Here is a 20070-nt window from a genome sequence, read left to right as displayed (position 1 = left end):
GTTCAACTGGATGATTTAACAAATAGATATAATATATATAAATAGAATGTTTAACAAATAGATACTTTTAGTATCAGGAAAAAGAATTTTACATAAATTAAAGTATGCGAGGTTCTAAGGATTGTGATAAATAATTATATACATTTCTATATACATTCTTATTCACAAAAAATTCTTTGAATATGTAATTATCACAGCACTGCATCACAACACTGTACATATAATAATGAACAAGAATGAATATGAAAATTATAAACATTGTTCAAAGAGTATTAAAACATAAATTTATATAAATACAATACAATACTGTGAAAAATATATTAAGAATCATTTTACTGTTAAATGCAAAGAATGTATTCTTGGTATAATTAATATATAATTAACATCACTGAAATACGTAATAGGTATTAATGAATAATTATACCTTCTCTGAATATTTTTTCTTGATTTATAAATTAATAATAATAAATTTAGCAATTAATGAAGAAAACAACGGCATTTTATTATAAATGAGGACCGTGAATTTTGATAATAATGCAGCCCATAATTTTACTTTTGTTATATCAAATATCTGCATAATTTTTATATAGTATAGTAATAGTAAAAATATTCATATAGTGAAAGTATATTTGCAAAAAATATGCAAAAAATATTCAGAAACTGTGGAACCTATAATATATACTAATACACGACGTATAGATTAATCTTACAATATTCTTGTCGTTATAAATGATAATTCTATGAAGTTTATTATACAATCTATTCTTTTTCTTTTATTATTTCAAACATTGTGTATATACAGTTCCGTTGTAGAATTTGAGACACTTAAAAAACAATTTTCAAACTAAATACAAATTCTCAACTTTGAATATTTTTTATGTTCGTACTACAATACAATGAAAAGAATATTCAGTAATTATTTTTTCTTTCTTACCATTAGACAGGCAGCAGTGGGTTTTTTCTAATCTATTACGAGAGAATTTCGATATGAATAAGACCAACTACATCCTATGGATCGTGTGTATTGCAAAACACATTGCTAACTACTCTTATGTGTTGAATTTTAAGAAGAATTTTGTTTACTCAGAGAATCAAGCGTGGATGAAAGATCATTTTCCAAAATGTTTCTACTATTGTGTCATGTTCGTTTTGAAGAACGTTATTGTACAGACCACAGTTCAAACTGAGAGACCTGCCTGCTTTATGGAGTATATTGCTTACACTATTATCTATTTTTTGTTTTAGTAAAATATTACCAGACATGTATCACGCATTAACCAATCATGGGTATTACTATAGTGTTTGTGTACCTAGATAATTTCACTTTTGTATCTTACTCTTTTGAAATGATCTTATATTAATCTTGAGTATTATCTACTTTTGTATTTGATATTCAAACGATTAAAAGTATTATGCGAATGAAGACTAAATTTCTAATATCTTTTTATAGTATTAATCATGAAATATTTATTGATCGTTTTACATTTATTTAAATTTACACAAATTTATTTATAAACTATCTCTAAATTTATTACAAACTATATCTATGAACTTGTCATTCTTTGAAATTTATCACATTACTTTATTAAGTAACATAATAAATATTGTGTTCGTGTATACGGAGTGTTACAAAACATATAAATTATATTTATACGTACAATTTTAAATAACATACATTTTAAATAACAGAAGACTTTAAAAGATCACTTATAGAGCTGTAATATATTACTTGAACTGTAAACAATAATAAATAAAAAATATATTTAATGTCCAAAATATATTACACATTATACCATTTGGTCAATGAAATGAATCTTTATTTAACTTCAATATTTTTAATCACATTCAAGAACATATAAATTTGCACAAACATTCGCAGGCTAGTCATAAATTCTTATTCAGAAATTACACAACCAGCGAATGTAAACCCTATATATTAAGAAAAACGATATAACTCTAATAACGTTACATTCGTATAATCGATAGATATCGAAACAATAAATTAATCAATTTTTCACAATAATCTCAAACGCCATCAAAAACACAAGAATTTCTTTTGCTTGAAAGAAGATATTCTGCTTAAAAGCAAGCAATATCAGAAAATGGATTTGTATTAGTTTACATACTAAAATAAAAGTATATATGTTATAATATTTCAAAAAAATTAATTAGTTTATAATACAAGTAATTACATGTTTCACAGATATCTTTATACACAGTCCTGTAAGCAGTTTTTGGTTATTTACCATGATGAAATTAATAGAATTCAACGACACTGCTTTCATTGTGTTACGAAAGCACAACCACTGATATTTCTACACTAGTATCACGCAACTATTTTTCTATATACATGACTCTCGGTTTGTAGAAATCATAGAATCCGACAGTTGATTTAGCTTAAACGCTTTCATACACTGTATTCTTATTATGCTTTGAAAGCAATGCGATTCCGTCTACTAAAATGAGTCTCCATGATGCTGACTATGCTGCAGATAATACAAATGTTTTGGGATATATTTATTGAAAAGATTGAAGTAGCTATGGTATTTACATATTTATATTCTATTTACAATTAGTGCGAGGATGGAAGAAGGTGAAAGGTAATGCGCGTTTCGTCTCAGAGTCGCTGCCTAGACTTATCAGTGGGGCTGATGGCAGCGACCCCTTACCCCAGACGCTTGTTATAATTACTCGCTCGGTCACCCATCCTAGCGGTGTTCCGCACTCTGTTTGCTTAACGTCGAAAAATCGCTAGACTTCAACGTTAGGTGCACAGCCACTTGTGGCTTGTACAAGTCGATGTTCAAGACTCCTACTTGAGGAACTATAGGCCGCTACATTATAATTATTTCAGCATATTACCTCGTACATATTGCCCAAATTCAATGCAACGTTCTCAAACTTTCTGCGCTGATGTACCTCAGTACCTTATATTATTCGTCAACTTTTTCAAACAGTCTTATCTGTCTAGCAAACGTGAGAATAAAGCAGAAAAGAAAAATCAAATCAAGTCTCAATGAAGCACACAAAATTCATTGTAGCAATGAATATAGATTGGAATATAGATATTAACTAAGCATCAAAAAAATTAAGGAACTTTGAAATAGGTTCTATTTGAAATATGGATTGTAGAACTTTTTCGAAAAATGTTCTTGTATTACAAGTCTCGGTAAAACAGATAAATAAATGTTTAAAATAAAAATTTCGGACAGAGTAGAACTTGCGAAAGAAATATAAAAGTAAAAATTTTTCAATTGAAGAAACAGATAATTTATTCGTCAATATTAGAAAAGTGCTCAATATTTGAGGCAAATACAATACTGAATTCTATTCGACGAATACTCAAATATAAAAATGGATTTTTGTTTAAATATTATTTGTTTCCATAGAACTGTTGTTAAAATTGAATTAAAAATACCTACTTAAGGACACTATTCAAAAAATGTTCTTAAGTGTATCATTTTTTTTAATAAAAATGCTACAAAACAAATATTTTTTTATACGAAGTAGTTTGGATAGAATTTTCTTAAAAAATAAAAAGAAGCCATAAATTTTTATCTCTAATACGAACTCATGTTATCACATTCAGTGATATCTTTCAGTTATCTTTCTTTTCTTTGCAATACTTTACTCATAAAACGCATGGAATATAGAAAACTTTGTAAAATTATTCTGTATATTAAACCAAATGTTTAAAAACTATGTATTTTGTAATAACATTTAGTGAAATATAATTATCCATTCATTTATATTGTGTGTCTATTATATACATTGTACGTTGACAGTAGTGCGATTTTATTTGTGTGTCACAATGTTTCAAGTGACTCAAATAAATGTAACTTATATAAAATCAACTATATAATTACATGAACAAAACGAATGGAATTCCATACTTTTAAATCATGTTTAGTATAAATCATATCTGAAAGAGAATTTCTGTATTTTAACATCCTAATTTTGTTGTAGCCGTCCAATTTTAAGTTATTTCGTAGTTTGAACTGATATTATAGAACAAAAGATGAAAACGCGATAAATACCAAAAAGAAAATAAAGGATAACGTGGCTGATCAACTGTGAAAGACGATTGGGTGGAAATGTCTAATACTGAATTAAAAAATAAACACTTGTGTAGTCGTTATTTTTCAAAAGGGTCGAATGCGCTAAAAATAATGCTAAAAATTCTTAATTCTTTTCACTCTAATGAAAATAGTGATAATGAAACAGATGTTGAAAATGATGACATTTTATCGAAGAGAAAATTCAATTAATTGGAACAGAGATTGATTAAAAACAATTGCAGCAAGAGAAATTTAACAACTCTAATATTCTTCGCTCGCACAAAGGGCAAAAAGGGCACAAAGGGCAAAGTGTAATTAATCGATTAAAAACTGATCTTTGAGCTTGTTCCAATATTGTTATTTAAATCCAGAGATCGCGAAGTTTTTAAGAAAAAAGAACAAGAATTAGTGTGATAATGTATTACACTTCTTTGTATATAATAAAATGCGTGACGTTTTGAATTTTAATCTTCCTTATCCAAGCACGATCGTCACACAGTTCGGGAAAATTGACATTTGGTATTTGCCAAAATTTATTTAACGAGTTAAAATTAAAATTCTGACATATGAAAGATATTGATCGAAATTATTTTTTAATATTTGATGAAATGGCAACCAAGAAATGTCTGGATTTTCATCCCAAGAGTCAAATTATTTGAAATTTCGAAAAAATTTAGGATCTTTTGGGTGAAAAGTTCGCCATAGGTACACAAGTTCTTGTGCTACTCGGGTTGTTTACAAATTGGAAACAACCACTGTTGCTTTTTTTGTTGTAAAATCTAGTATAAAAAAATATGAATTATCAATAATTCTAGATCAAGTATTAAATGCACTACATAAAACAAATTTGAAAATTAGGGCAGTTGTTTCTGATCAGGCAACCTGTAACCAAAGCTTAGCACCTGAACGAGTTTCTATTGATGAATCTTTTTTTATAAGAAATGATCGAAAGATTTATTACTTTGACTATTTATGTTTATTTAAATCAATTAGAAACAATTTATTTAAATTTGATTTTTAATAATTATAATTCTCCGGTTTTGTGACAAGAAGTTATTTTGCTTTAGAAAGTAGTAGTAAAAATGCTTCAAAATTATCTTGATGTCTTGAAATCTATATATATATATATATATATAGAGAGAGAGAGAGAGAGAGAGAGCAATGATTTTGCAATATATTGTAAAAAATATTATATAGTGTATATATATATATTAAATGTATTCTAACACAATTTAGATTACATTCAATGTTCATTAATTTTTTCTAAAATTTGTTGTAAACAGCTTGATTGTGATGATATACTATTTTGATGCCGATAAAAATGCCAATTTTAGTAAACATTTAATGTACTACTAGATAAGACATTCTTTCACACCTTCACGTAGTCCACCCTGTTAATTCTATTACTTCATTCATTATCAGTACGGTACGGCTGTGTTGTGAAGTAATAGGATAACTAAGATGAAAGAAAGACATGCTATGTGTGAATATGACATAGTTTTTCTATTAATTTATAACGTTTTCTATTAAATATATTTTAAGAAATAAGAAATTTTATTAAAAATAATTAAAAATAACGGTTTACTAAAAATTCTGATTTTAAATTTTACTAAAAATTCTGATTTTAAATATTATGTTTTTTATATTTTCATTTCTTGACGAATAGAACAGTATGAGACATAACAAAATCCTCTTAGAATGCACTTCAGTAATTATGCTTTGAATAGGAAATCTGTAATCTATGTTTCTTTAAATACTTTTGAAGAATTTGTTACTCTATGAGTCGTCAGGTACGGTCAAAGACCACTGTATAAATCAGAGTAAGATATTTTTACATCAAGAAGCTACCGCGTGAAAAAACTATCTTGTACTAATGAAGATTCCCCTTCAGATTTACCAAAATCCTCCAAACCACCACATTTAAAATACACCCCACCATCGAACGTAAGCCACCACAAATCCCTCCATGGACAATAGAAGTATTCCCAACAAACACCAGTCTTGCCGAACTCCCCAAAATAACCTTCAATCCAACTGAATACAGGCCCTGATTCCTAGAATTAAACAACAGTTACGTCCACCACAGCAAAATTTACACTCACTGGTCAAAAACGTACTCTGGAGCCAGATATGCTATCATTACAGAAAAAGTCAAAAAAATACAAAACCTCCTCTTTTCATTCATCTTCACAGTCGAAACTTATGCCATTCTTGAAGCCTTACAGTATGCACATTCAAACAACAAAGCCCAGGTCATCATCTACATCGACTTCATGAGCGTTACAAAATTACTAATGAAAACGTACGACTAGGAAAACCAACAAACCTAGTAATAACCATACAAGAACTATACCACGATCAACCTAACACCAAAGCTACCGTCATTTAGATTCCAGCTCATCAAGGGATAGAAGGAAACGAAAAGGCCGGCAGTGAAAGAAACCACAGTTCTTCCACCTATTAACAAACTCAACAAAATCCCCTCTGAAGACCAAATAATCCATTGCAAAAGAGTACTAAAAAATGAATGGAACAACACATGGATGATAACTAAAAACACTCAACTACACAAAAGTATCCGAGACTTTCACCAACAAATACCAAACATTAGCAACAGAACAGAATGAATAATAATATAATAAACATCACACCCCTAAGAACTAGTCATACCAAGCTGGCACACAAACACAAAATTAGAAAAACTACACCATCTACCTACAGCCAGTGCAATAACCACCCGTTAACAGTCACCTACATTCTGCACGAATGCCATACCACAGAAGTCCAAAGATAGAGACACGGAATTAATTCAAACATAAACCTAACGTCGCAAAATGAGCAAAGAGTTTTAAAATACTTCAAAAACACAAACTACTACCCACATATCTAAAACCACTGTCGCTCGATGCAACGGAAAGCAAAAAAACAAGAAGAAGACTATTCGAAATAAATATACTTACTTCGGGCTAAATTCAAAAAAATAATCACGATCGTAATCTCAATTTAACCATTGTATCTAATCGTTATCGTTCCCCGAAAAGGATAACAATGTCTTGTATTTGCTTCGAATTTCAAAAATTTTGAAACAGACAACGATAACATCCGCCTACTGCTTTTTAATGTTGAGATATCTGTGCTCCACATAGAGAAGAGATATGTATATGCACTGTATGTACATACGATCGTTCTTCCTGAATATTTATGACAAGAAGTTTCTTTCCTTGATCGGCTTTTTATTTATCACTAAGATACTTTCCAACCTTTTTTGGTCAAGATTTTTCTGATATATTTGGCTGGGAACACTGCCACGATGTAATCCTTATCTAATTTTTATAGCATTTTCTGTTTTTTGTTGTCTTTCATATGTTAGGTGTCGTAAAATTATCTTCCAAACAATTAGATTCTCGAATTCAGCAAACATCTCAGAGAAGGAAAGCGGTTCAATTGGAATAATATCCTTATTTTGCATTGGGATTCAGCTAATTGGGCTGTAATTTCGAAAGATTCCAGAGACAGATCGCGTGACATTTAAAAAGACTATAGAGAAGCGGCTAGGATCTCAAATATAAAGTTTTAACTTCGGGTAGTTTTTGAAATTAGATTAGAGAATTAAAAAATACATTTAATATTTCGTCGTCTAATCCTAATGATCAAAGTTTAATGGAATAGCGGAAAAAGTTTTACAGCAATATAAGGAATAATTATGAAATTGTATTCAAAAGAGTTGCGGTTCATTCAAACCCAGTACAGTGAATGCCAGATTATTGTGTTCACTTGACTGCAATAGATATTCGTGATTGTTTTAACGTGAAATTCAATTTCCTTAATAAAAGTTTCGTTCCGGAAGAAATTTCTCTAGATGAAATGATTGGAATGAAATTCAAATGATTCAATTGTAATTTTTTTTATGCTTCATAAAAACATCGACAAATATGTTAGATATTAGATTTCCACCACTTTCACTTTTAAATGTTATAAAAATAACTTTGAAAAAATATCACTTCTATTTTTAAAGATTATGCGTCTTAGAATAGTGCAAAAGTCATTAATAACCCGCACAAGTAGTTAATTTAAATAATCAAAATAAAAAAAAAAGTAGTGCAACTTTATCTCGAACATTTTCTTTATAAAAACAAAAATAGAACAGATATATTTTCATTTAAAAGCCGCATCCTGTATAAAATTTGAAGCATTTCAAGAAACATTAATCTTTTTTCAACATTGTACCGTAATATTTTTCATTCGCAATAGCACGTAGAAAAAATTCTATCGTAGAAAAGAAAATCATAGAAATCTATTAAAAAAATGTTTTTGTGAGCTTCTTAAACAATGTCCTATTACTAAATTTGCATTTATTTATTATGATTGTTATATGTCTTTCGAGGATATGTCCGTCGTTTAATTATTTCGCGGTGAATTTTCGCGTTATTTCGTATTCATGAAATCTATAAGATTTCACATGTATCACGTTACATGATAGTTCATTGGAAGAGAGAAACCAAGAAAGTTTGAAATAAAGCAGAAAATATCACGCAATAGAGAATAATATGTAATTTTTTTGTCACAACCGTTTCGATTATATCTTCGCATGTCTGCAACCAGAGAACATTTCCCGAATACGTACGCGAAAAAGTATGTGTGTACACGTGTTCGACGACAGCGTTATCTATTTATTAAATGGCAAGAGATAGCGAAAGTGACGTAATTAGACGGTTGTCAAGTGGGACTTGTTATCTATAACATGTTTTCTCCCGTAAAAAATGCCGCTGCACGATCATTACTCTAGTTCGTCGAGTGGACTGTTTTATCGTACGTTCATCCGCAGCAGCACGAACGTGACGTGGTGCACTAACACGACCGCCATCGAATCGCGTCTTCAATCATCGCAAGCACATTGACGCGACAGCATCTGCTACCGTTACTAAACGTTCTCTTTATCAACAGATTGAGCGTAGTCGGTGATCGTTTTCTACAATTATCCAGTCTCTTGATGATGCTTTCTGGAATATGAGCAACTCGTTGCCGATATGTGATGAATACCTGCTACAACTGCGGAATAACGGATCTGGAAATGTTTCGTTTCCTGTTTAAAATCCCTGTATAAAATCCTTATATTTCTAACTCGTAAAATATACAAATAACGCGCAAGGGTCGTCTCCTGCTGGAAATATTTCGGACATTTATTCAATTTCTTCAATTTATTCTAAATGTACAAGTTTCGAACGATTATTCGCGCATTCATGTTTTCAGGAACAAAATGGGATTTATCTTTTTTCTTTCTTTTTTTTACTGACCTCTGTTTGTTCCGCCAGGAATATTTTTAATTCTCACGACTTTAAACGATATTATCGAAAAATTTTGTCGATCTCGCAGAATCTGCGGGACATAGCCGTGAATTTTGTGGCTAACAGAAAAATATTATTTTCGTATTAAAATAAGATAATAATCTTCCATGGATTTCTTCTTTTTATACATTTTTACGAAGTTTTAATATATTCTTTGTTACGAGAAATATGTATATGTATAAATATGTATAGATGTAGATTTATTATAATTAAATAAAATGACTATTCGAAATAAATATACTGATTTTGGGCTAAATTAGAAAAATAATTATATGATCATAATCTCCATTTAATCAACGTATCTAAGCGTTATCGTTCCCAAAAGAAGATAACAATATAAACTTTAAAAATTTTGAAACAAACAACGATAACATTCGCATACTGCTTTTTAACAATGAAATATCTTTGCTGATACAAAGAGGAGATATGTATTCACAGTATGTAAAAACGATCGTTATTTCTGAATATTAACAAGAATTTTATTTATCTGTAAGATACTTTCCAATCTTTTCTGATGATTTTTCTAATTTATTGTGTTTCTTGGGCACTGATTTGTCCGCATGCATCCTTCCAAACTTTTCTTGTACCAGTTTGCAAAAAATTCCTAAAAAAAATTTTTATTGACGCCACTATAGTGAATTTTGCCTACAATCGTGCGTTCGTAGTAATGCATACGTTAGTACGTGTGTGTTCGGCGCTCGGATATGATGCAATCTACCTCTTGCCTTTTCTTTATACACGATGTATGTGTTATGCAAAAACGTGTCATAAACGGATAACTCTAATACAGGCATGCAGGTTTTGTGAATCATTTCGAAAGCTTGGATCGACACACGTCATGAAAAACTTGTTTATAATATTAATACTCAAAAATCATCGGAGAGGAACCAGTCTTTCAAATGAACGAATGAAAAAAAAAGAGAAAGAAAGTAATCTTTCGATCTCGACGATCTGTTCGCGTTTCATCTTCAATATAACAATAGAAATTGGAGAAAAAATGAAAAAGAAAGCATCAAGTCGTGGCATATACATATCTCTGGTCACATAATGGACACGTGTTAGTTACGCGTCCATCTCAATTATCCACGTTGGATGTCTTATCATCCATGAGCATCGTCTGCATGTCTAGCACGTAAGACCATATCCGCATTACGTATAATATATTCTACTACGTGACCAGTGGCAAAGATGCGATATGCCCTTGTAAATGTTGCCTTAATGAACGAGTGGCGACCACACCTGTTTTTTCATTCTTCTTCTTCTTCTTCTTCTTCTTCTTTTCCTTTGGTCATGGTCCAAACAATCATAACAATATGCTCATTCATTTGACATTTAGCTTTCTCGGAATCGTGAACTTGAATTTGCAATTTATTTTCCTTGTAGAGTTAAGACAATTATGTGTGTGAGTGCGTGCGTGCGTGCGTGCGTGCGTGCGTGCGTGTGTGTGTGTGTGTGTGTGTGTGTGTGTACGATTGAGAGTATACAATATCACGAAACGATTAAAAATCTGAAATTGTACGTTACGTCTATTTGACGTGGCTCATTGATTCGAAATTGTTTTGAATCTTACTTTGAAACGATCATTCTATTTACGAACACTGATACAGCGTTACGGATTAACTGTTACATCAATGGTGATAAATAAATCGTGCGTCACGATAAAAACGAAAATAACAAAGAGCTGATATGCCTTGTACATTGCTTCATATTGTATTTTTCTTTTTTTTTTTAATATAAGCAATTGAATGCTATCAGAATAATTCAGGTACTGTACTATTGTATTGCCGCTTTTTTCGTAAATTTAACGCAGTTTAATCGTAATTGATTCCGTTTCTTTCTTCTTCAAAGATAATTAAACGTGAACGTTGTGTGTGAAACAAAATTAGCCTGTACGGCTACAATTTGGCGATAAAATGGGATCATATTACGTTTCCAATAAGAAGTCAAATTGGTGACGAACGCACGTACGAATCAATTCTGAAGAAGCAGTCAAAGCGGTCGGAAGTATATTTCAGTGCATTGTTTTCAGTATTTTTCATTAGTAGTATTTTTTAGTTTTGTAATATTTTTCATTTTTTGTATTTTTTAGTCTTTTTTTTAGTGTTTTCCATTTTTTAAAACTTAAAACTTCCAAACTTAAAACGATCGAGATGTTTTATTTGCATAAGCAATGACAACAAATATAGCGCTGAATATAGCAATTGTCACAATTTTGTTTGTAGCAAACATAAATGCAATCTAACGTATTAGATACAACGAAAATAAATATTATTTATAGGTAATAATATATAATATTACTTATAGGTAATAAAAGTAGCAAAAGGTGTTTTTATTTCCTACTATCCTATTGTTATAACAATCATAATAAAAATACAAAAAACAAATAAAAATAAAATTGAACCAGCTATTAACGAAACATATTGAAGGGCTTTGGTAGGTAAGCTATGGCTATTTACATATGTACACTATTTACAATTGGTGCGAGGATGAAGGAAGGAGATGAAAGGATTGGATCTAGGTGATGGGTAAAGGTGAGGAAAAGGTTATGCGTTTCGTCTCAGAGTCGCTGCCTAGACTCATCAGTGGGGCTGATGGCAGCAACCCCTTAACCCCAGACGCTTGTTTTTTCTAACTACTCGCTAGGCTGGACGGTCACCCATCCTAGCGGTGTTCCGCACTCTGTTTGCTTAACACATCGAATATCGTTAGACTTCGACGCTAGGCGCACAGCCACTTGCTTTGTACAAGTCGGTGTTCGAAACTCGTACTCGAGGGACTCTAGGCCGCTACAATATATAGGTGTAATATACATAGGTCGTTCCACTGGAACATGTACGGATATATGTAGTCAGTAACTTGAGTCACGCGAGACCCGGCCACCGGTCAGTACGGTCCGTCATGCGAGAGTTAACGATCATAGAATTCATCCGTTGAATCGCAAAATACTCTTTATTAATCTACATATTTATATATGTATGTGTGTATAATATCATTATCGCAGTGCTAACCACCGCTTATACTACAAATTATAACTTAATCTCTAGATAAACGAGACATTCAGCAAATAAGTCATTATCTCAAAAAAAATTATATCTCAATCATTTTCTTCTAGAAATCATATTCCTAATGATTTTTTTTTTGAAATTTTATATTTTATTGTACGATACGTACACGGTAGATCATGATTAACCTAAGTAACAAGATATATTTATCTTAATACAGATGTTAATATATATATATATATATATATATATATATATATATATATATAATTAAATTTTATATATATAATTAAAAAAAATTACCTAGCTATCCATCTTTTCTTCATTATTATCTCGTAAGATTATTCGCACGGATGGAAATGAGAATGTTTCTGTTTAAACTGAAAATATTTCCCGTAACTCTGTTAGATAACTTTGCTAAATGGCTAAATATTTAACAAACGGTTTGTAAAAAAAAATGTTACGACTAACAACGTTCCTTTGCTAATATCGCAAACAGCGATACAAAGTTGTATGGGCAAAATATATACACGGAGCTAAATCGAATTAAATCTTTTCGAATTTTAATTTAAATAACATGCGACAGAATAAATTTAGCCAAAGCAGCCACGATACATGCTGTGTATTACGATAATTGTAACAGAGGCTGTTTTCGTTATTTAGAGATACCGGATAGTTTATCTATATAATGACGCAGCAATTCGAAATGTTTCACGCGGAATAAAAGCAATAATCGTCCATAAAAAACAAACCCGATTTCTCATTATTTTTTCTACTAACAATAAGTAGAGAGTCGAATTTTACAGAGCTCCAATGAAACGGCCGATCCATTAAAATATCCGCTCGTATCGTATCGACAATTTCCCATTTTCAATGAATTGCAAGATACGGAAACTGCTCCACGCCAATGAACGCATTTTTATCAAGCGCGTTACAACGGTGATTTGACGATAGGAAAGATAGAATTGCAACAAAATCTTTATTTGGCCATGTTGAAGTCGTACATGTGATCAAACATCTAACACCAACATGCATAATATAGGTAATATTTCCACGTTCAACTGCAAGAAACAGCGCTGGCGGAAACGGTGGAGAAACAATAAGAACTTTTCCTCGGCTCGATGGCCAACCAGAATCCGTTTTTCCCGGTGACGTTAAACACGCCTTTCTCGAACTGCAACGGGGTGATCGTTCTTGGTGCGAGCTTGATGCTGCACTTGGCAAGAACGTGACAGAGCAGCACTTTTATCTCCGTTAGCGCGAATCGATTGCCGATGCACATCCTCGGCCCAAGACCGAACGGCATGTACACACCCGAATTGGTGATAGTCTTGTTGTTTTCGTAAAATCTACCCGGATCAAATTTCAAAGGATTCTCGTAGTACTTCGAGTCTTGGTGGATCGCAATCACGGGAACCCAGATGTTCATCCCCGCCTTGACGGTAAACGGTTTGTCGCCGGGTCGCGCTGGCGGTAATTCGAAATCTTTGACGCACAACCTGTCTATGAATAAGGCGATCGGATAAAGTCGTAAAGTTTCATTGATCACCGCGTCCAGATACTTCATCCCGTGCATCGCTTCGTAAGTCAGCTCTCCATTGTTATTTTCCAACGTCTCGTCGATCTCCTGCTGTACCCTTTCCTGAACGTCCGGATTCTCGGCCAACAGGTGCGCCACTATGCAGGTTTGCGACGCGACGGTGTCGAAACCGCCGAAGAAGAAGCTGAACGCGTGATTCGCCATATCTTGCACGGTCATCTCTTTCCCCGACTCTCTTTTTTTGTTACTGTCCATGAAGAGCTGCAGAATGTCGGACCTGCGAGTACCGGTCCGTTGCCTAGTCTCCACTGTCTCTGCCACTTGGTCGTAGAAAAATTTGGCAATGTGACTATCCACGACCTTGAGTTGCAGTAGCTCTGCTAACCACGGAGCGTTCCTGTGTACCAAGAACAACAGGGACCTCTTGAACGTTGCCATCGTTGTGCTTATTCTACCGTACACGTAGAACACGTTGTTCGGTTCCTTGACAGAATCGATGGACACGTTATAGACACAGCTGGCGATCACGTCGTTCGTGTATTTCGTCAACAGACTCTTCATCTCTGTTTCACGTTGCTCCTCTGGCAGATTCGACAAATGCTCAGCAAATCGGCTCGCGCATTCCGACATTAGTTTGAACATTGTTTTTATCTTGCTGGAGGTGAAGCTCGGCGACAACATGTTCCTGTGATCCTTCCACTGGTCACCGTTCAGCATGAATAGCGCTCCTCCTAGCATGGGATCCACTTTTCTGTTCACCAGCGGACGGTGATCTGAAAATTGTTCGAGGTTCTTCATAGTGACGGCCTTGATCAGATCCAAATCGCGTAATACTATTATCGGCGTGAGAAATTCGTAGAAACCGATGTATTTCGCTTTGGGATCCAATTGATAAGTCTTGACAATCAAATCCAGCATGGTGATCTGTCGTCTGGCGAACGATCCCATGTTTCCAAACAACGGCGTCGGTGGAACGTGCACGATTCCATGCTTCTTGAACAAATTGTGATTCCTCGTGGTAAAGTAATAGAAAGCAACGAACACCGTCACCAGCGACAAAACGATCGATAGGTAGTCCATCGTGGTGTATCCACGGAGCGCAGCGGCGAGTGACTGTAATAACGTGACGATGCTCACTCTGAGAGCTAATCAAGCAAACTAACTGTACGAGAGTCGCCACTCGATGAAAACCAGTTTTACACAGGGGAACTATGTTTTCGATATGCAGGAACGTCTCAATGTCTTCCAACTCTCCCAGTTTATGCCAGAGGCTACGCTGGATGGATCGCATTACAATCCCACTACCTTCGCTTTTATAACCAGTTGTATCGTTCGTGATAGCCGATCGAATTTGCGTAAATTGCGTTTAGATGTTTTTCTGCATCATTGAAGAAGCAGGAAAATTTCAACTAGTCGATCGTTAATTGAACAATATATATATACAGATTGGTTGGCTAGAAGAGATACTATTTCAATACTAATAAATTTCCCATTCCTTTCGTTCAAAATACTCTTTTGTGATGCATTTTTAAAGCATTCGAGTATAAAAACACAAACGGTGTGGTCAATACAAAAAGAAAAAAAAATTATTCAGCATCTTCTTTTTCTCGTAAACATGTCGTCTTGAACTTATCAGACTGACGAAGCCAACCGACAAGCTAGTTCTAAATAATTATCATTTACATAGTAAATTCACATAGTAAATTTTTTGTTGTGCCATCCATCTTGTCTTATTCCAAGGCACGTAGCACGTAAATACGTAATACTTTCTAGTAAACATCATAATTTCGCGATAATTTCATCCTGATTCCAGGAAAAACATAATCGTTGCACGTAATGGCAATGCGTTAAACAGTGCTATCGCTTCGAAAGCAAATTCTATTAATTTTATCAGAACGCTGTATACGACGCGATATAAAAATCTATTTTTCACTACTTCATCGAAACGAAGGTTATCTCTTTAGCGCTTCAAATGAAATGGAATTATATCTTGCTTAGGTTTTTTAATTTGATTTTTGCTGAGTAGTTATAGCGTTACGTAATTGATTGCGATCTTTGGAATATGAAGTGAAAGGGAAAGCGAAACATTTAATTCTAATTACCATATCGTTTCTACAAAAGACATACCTGTGTACAAGATGAGTCACCTAAGACTGGAAGCTGAAATATTTTTGAAATGATTGATTGTATCTAAAAGTGTCTTATTGTTAGACAAAAGCTGAATGGTTTCAAAAGGAAAATTAACTGGTAATTATTATTTTTTAATGTTCATGCAAAGATGACGTTTTTAGTATCTAGGTTTAGGTTTTAGGTTAAAAAAACGTTTGTTTTTCTAAAACATTACTCGGTTTAGCGTCTGTAAAAAAAAAAATTATTAAACTGTTTATATCGGAAAATCATTAATTAAGAAGATATTTTAATTAAAATAAATCGAAATAATAATTACAGAGTATCGAATTTATCTGTAACAGCACCATTAGTAATAACATAAGACTAATTATTTATTGCGATTGGTATAAAATAATTGCTTATTTCACTGCTGCACGACAATGACGATCACTTTTGTAATTTAATTTTTACAGAATATTTGACATTATTTAACATCAGCAGTGATATTTCTACATTCTTCAACATGTTTTCAGCGGTTGCTGGTTTATATCAACATAGACTTTATCTTTTAGAGTCGACAGAAAAAAAATGATCTGATTGGTTCGAATCTGGTGAACAAAATAATTTGAGTTTTATACGACTCTGAAGAGCAAAATCATAAAATTTGACTTCGAACGAGTATTACACTACAATATTTTAATTGAAATATCTGTTAGTGCAAAGATATTAAACATTCTTGCGCTCTGAATCATGGTCTAGTATGTATTTCTATTGCATACTTTTTTTGACTCATTTATTGTTTACTAGATCAGGGCTCAAAAGCACTGCATGAGTCAAGACGATTGCTGATCGTTTGTCGGTTATCACTTTCGGTTAGACAAGACTATTTTACGATCCGTTTATATAAAATTAAATATACTTCGGAATACCCAGAAGCTAAACTCGACTGTAACATCAAGTCACAACATGCTGAACTAGTTTTTCGGAACAAATGGTTTGATGTTTTTTTGCAGAGAACGTTGAGCTGAATTCAATAAAACGAACTTGATCTTAATCTTAATTTCCAATACGCCAACGTTGAAAAATACCAATTACATCGATTAATGAAACCCTTTCGAGACCTTTCAAATTTTTGTCTAAAACATTTTTTGATACAATCTATCGTTTTGTAAATGTTTCAACCTCTAGTCTTAGGTTCTTCGACTCGCTCGGCGTATGTCATTTTCATGCATGTGGCGTGACGTCACGTTATTTAAAGATTTAAACATTTCGCAAAATGAGTAAAAATTCACATAGTACAAACTGAATTTACCAAGTTCGAAATCCGGGGTATTTTTATTCCTTGTACTGTATCGTTTTTTATATTTTCCTCAAGTAATCATTTTTGCTCCATCATCGGTCCGATATAGTACAAAGACGCGAGAATGGGACAATGATAGGATCCCATTGTTGCATTAGTTTTTGAGATGGTGGAAATTGGCCTGTGAAACGGCGAACTGTGGTTGGAACGGATTATTTGGATGTCTCTCTTGAGCGGTGTGGAACGTCCGCGTCGTCTCGCTTCGGATGATATTGCAGGATATTGCGAACGATAGGATCAACATCATAGGATCAACGGAAACAAAGCTGGCCATTTACCGGCAAATTACTCTTAATTACACCGGTCTTACTAGTCAAATTATTTTCAAATCTGAACACAATCAGATGTTTCATACATTTTTCGTCAAAAGAAGAATCGTTGCTACATCGATTTAATAGAGGCGACAGGATTCACGGTTCCTTCTTCTGTAAAAGTTTGCTGAGACTTTTGTAAACAAGGTGAAAGCTGCCATAGCATTCGTACTCGCTTTACTGGGTATTCTGTTCGTCGCCGAATATTCCTGTGCTGCTGCCATCAAATCCGAGGTAAAACTTGTATTAATATGATTATTTGCATTGTCAAGTTTATTAGAATAGATACCGATGATTTATGAAGCAGAAAAACGATTTTAAGTACTTGGATCATTGATCATTTCCTATACGAAATTTTCTGTAATACATATCAAACTTGCGATGTTTGAATCTATTCTACAAGGATTCAAGATGAATTTACATTTAATAAATTGTTAATTTAATAAATTGTTAAACGTGTCAACAATTTGACAAGTAGCTAAAGGAAAGTCATTATCTTTATTCTTAGTCCTAATGTCTTAATTCAAACTATTAGCTAGGTCTTGATGCAAACATGAATTTGCAGAAAAAGAGTATTTGATATGGAAAAAAAAATTCTCAAAATTTTGTAAATTGGAAATTGATCCTTCCAATATAATTTATCACATGGTTTTCTAAAATTTTCAATTCATTCGAATGTACATCCACCACATTCTTTGTATCTGTTAGATTTTTGGTAAGTTTTAACATTTGACGTGTTATTATTTTGCAGGAATTCGTTCAACTTGAAAAAAAATTATCAAGCATGTGTAATTTTGATAGCCAGCGGATACGTAGAGCAACTGAAAGCGTAGAGGATCGACCAAAGAGGAATTGTTACGATACAACACCCTGCGGATGGAATATGTACACGACTCTGTGACACGGCAGGCCACAATTTTCATGCCGTAAAAATGCGTAGAGCTGCTGCTACTATTCAATGGAGGTCGGGTCACCCATCCCAGCAGTGTTTCCGCAGTCCTCTTTGCTTAACATTGTGATCGCTGGTACTTCGACACTAGGCGCTCAGCCACTTGATGCTGGTAATAGTCCATGTTCGGATTTCGTTCTAGAGAAATCATAGCCCGTTACAAATTGTATTAACTATATTATATCAATATATATATTATATATTAGGTGTTCCATAAGTTTCTTTCGTTTTATAAAAATACATTAGATGCTTAAAATTTTTTGTTCTAAGTTATTTTATTTATTGAATTATACATGATCCATTTTGTTCTATTATCTTTCTTTACCTCTCCGGAAGCCACATAATGCCATTTTTCCAGAACTTCTGGGTTTTGCTAGCAAAATATCGTTCTGGGTGCATTATGTCGTTTTTTGTAATAAATATTTTACCGCGAAGTGAATTTTTTAATGAAAGAAAGAAGTTCCAATCACACAGGGGAATATCCGGAGAGTATGGAGGACGAGATAGATCATTCCAATCAAATGATAACAATTTGTTTCTGACGGTTAAATAAACACGGCGCCTGGATTATCGTGCTGGAGAACGTCTGTTGGTTAATTCTGGTCGTTTTGTGGCGATTTTTTCCTTCAATTTGTCCAGTTGGGAACAGTTTTTCACTAAATTTATTGTTTCATCTTGTGAAATAAGTTCATAATTATACTCTTCCAGTTCCACTAGATGGACATCAAAACTTTAAACGATTTGAGTTCATGTTTATATAAACATTGCCAGAAAAAGCAGTTCTGTGCAGATAGCAAAAGAAATGGGACAACCTAATATTATATCAATTATTAACTGATACTATTGACGATATTTGAAGACTTTTAATAATTCCTCGTAAAATAAAAATAAATGAAAATAAATATAATGGAAATCGAATGAAATTAGTTACTACCTAACCTACAGACGCGAGAAATTTAGATTAAATTTTTTATATAAAATAATATTTTTTACTAAATACTTTTACGTACAAATTTTTCTAAATTCATCATCAATAATTTTACTAAAAAAAATTGTTAAAAATCGTTCATCCTACCTTAATTACGTGGAACGAATCTTCGAACGATGCGATACACCAACGACACACAGTGGCAAAATACGTTGAGTTCCTGACCATTATTTCCAAATTTACGAACATTTATGCAATTATTACATATTAAAATATTCAAAATATATTATTATTTTTATTTTTATTATTATTAACTAATATTTTATTATTATTACTTTTTTAGTTATTATAATTTTCATTACATATGTAATTACAATTTTTGTAATTGTGCATAAAAGGGTACCTCACCGATTTTGATGAAATTTAAATATGTTGTCAGGATGAAAATTTTGAACAACTTTTTCCTAT

General features: G+C 32.7%; 2 protein-coding genes across 2 annotated transcripts; one reads left to right on the top strand and one right to left on the bottom strand.

The window, feature by feature from the left end:
- Positions 1–5673: 5673 nt before the first annotated feature.
- LOC122536148 (cytochrome P450 9e2-like) lies at positions 5674–15198 on the bottom strand. The gene is made up of 3 exons (XM_043668281.1): positions 13461–15198; positions 6767–6769; positions 5674–5712 (listed from the first exon to the last, which is right to left on the bottom strand). Exon 1 carries the CDS (start codon positions 15023–15025, stop codon positions 13463–13465), a length of 1563 nt encoding a protein of 520 aa, XP_043524216.1. The 5' UTR covers positions 15026–15198; the 3' UTR covers positions 5674–5712; positions 6767–6769; positions 13461–13462.
- A 2422-nt stretch (positions 15199–17620) lies between these two features.
- LOC122536149 lies at positions 17621–18873 on the top strand. The gene is made up of 3 exons (XM_043668282.1): positions 17621–17791; positions 17849–17959; positions 18477–18873. Exons 1-3 carry the CDS (start codon positions 17621–17623, stop codon positions 18624–18626), a joined length of 432 nt encoding a protein of 143 aa, XP_043524217.1. The 3' UTR covers positions 18627–18873.
- Positions 18874–20070: the final 1197 nt, after the last annotated feature.

The sequence above is a fragment of the Frieseomelitta varia genome, unplaced genomic scaffold, assembly GCF_011392965.1.
Source record: "Frieseomelitta varia isolate USP_RPSP 00005682 unplaced genomic scaffold, Fvar_1.2 scaffold_804, whole genome shotgun sequence".
NCBI lineage: Eukaryota > Metazoa > Arthropoda > Insecta > Hymenoptera > Apidae > Frieseomelitta > Frieseomelitta varia.
The sequence above is the reverse complement of the archived record's forward strand: the minus strand, read 5'-3'. Positions and strand labels throughout refer to the sequence as shown.

What these genes read in the sequence shown, in the direction of transcription:
- LOC122536148 (XM_043668281.1), bottom strand. Translation starts at nt 15,025, where the DNA reads ATGGACTACCTATCGATCGTTTTGTCGCTGGTGACGGTGTTCGTTGCT.
- LOC122536149 (XM_043668282.1), top strand. Translation starts at nt 17,621, where the DNA reads ATGATATTGCAGGATATTGCGAACGATAGGATCAACATCATAGGATCA. An exon ending in TTTTCGTCAAAAGAAGAATC is followed by an intron (nt 17,792 to 17,848) that starts GTTGCTACATCG and finishes CTTCTGTAAAAG; the next exon opens with TTTGCTGAGACTTTTGTAAA. An exon ending in CTGCTGCCATCAAATCCGAG is followed by an intron (nt 17,960 to 18,476) that starts GTAAAACTTGTA and finishes ATTATTTTGCAG; the next exon opens with GAATTCGTTCAACTTGAAAA.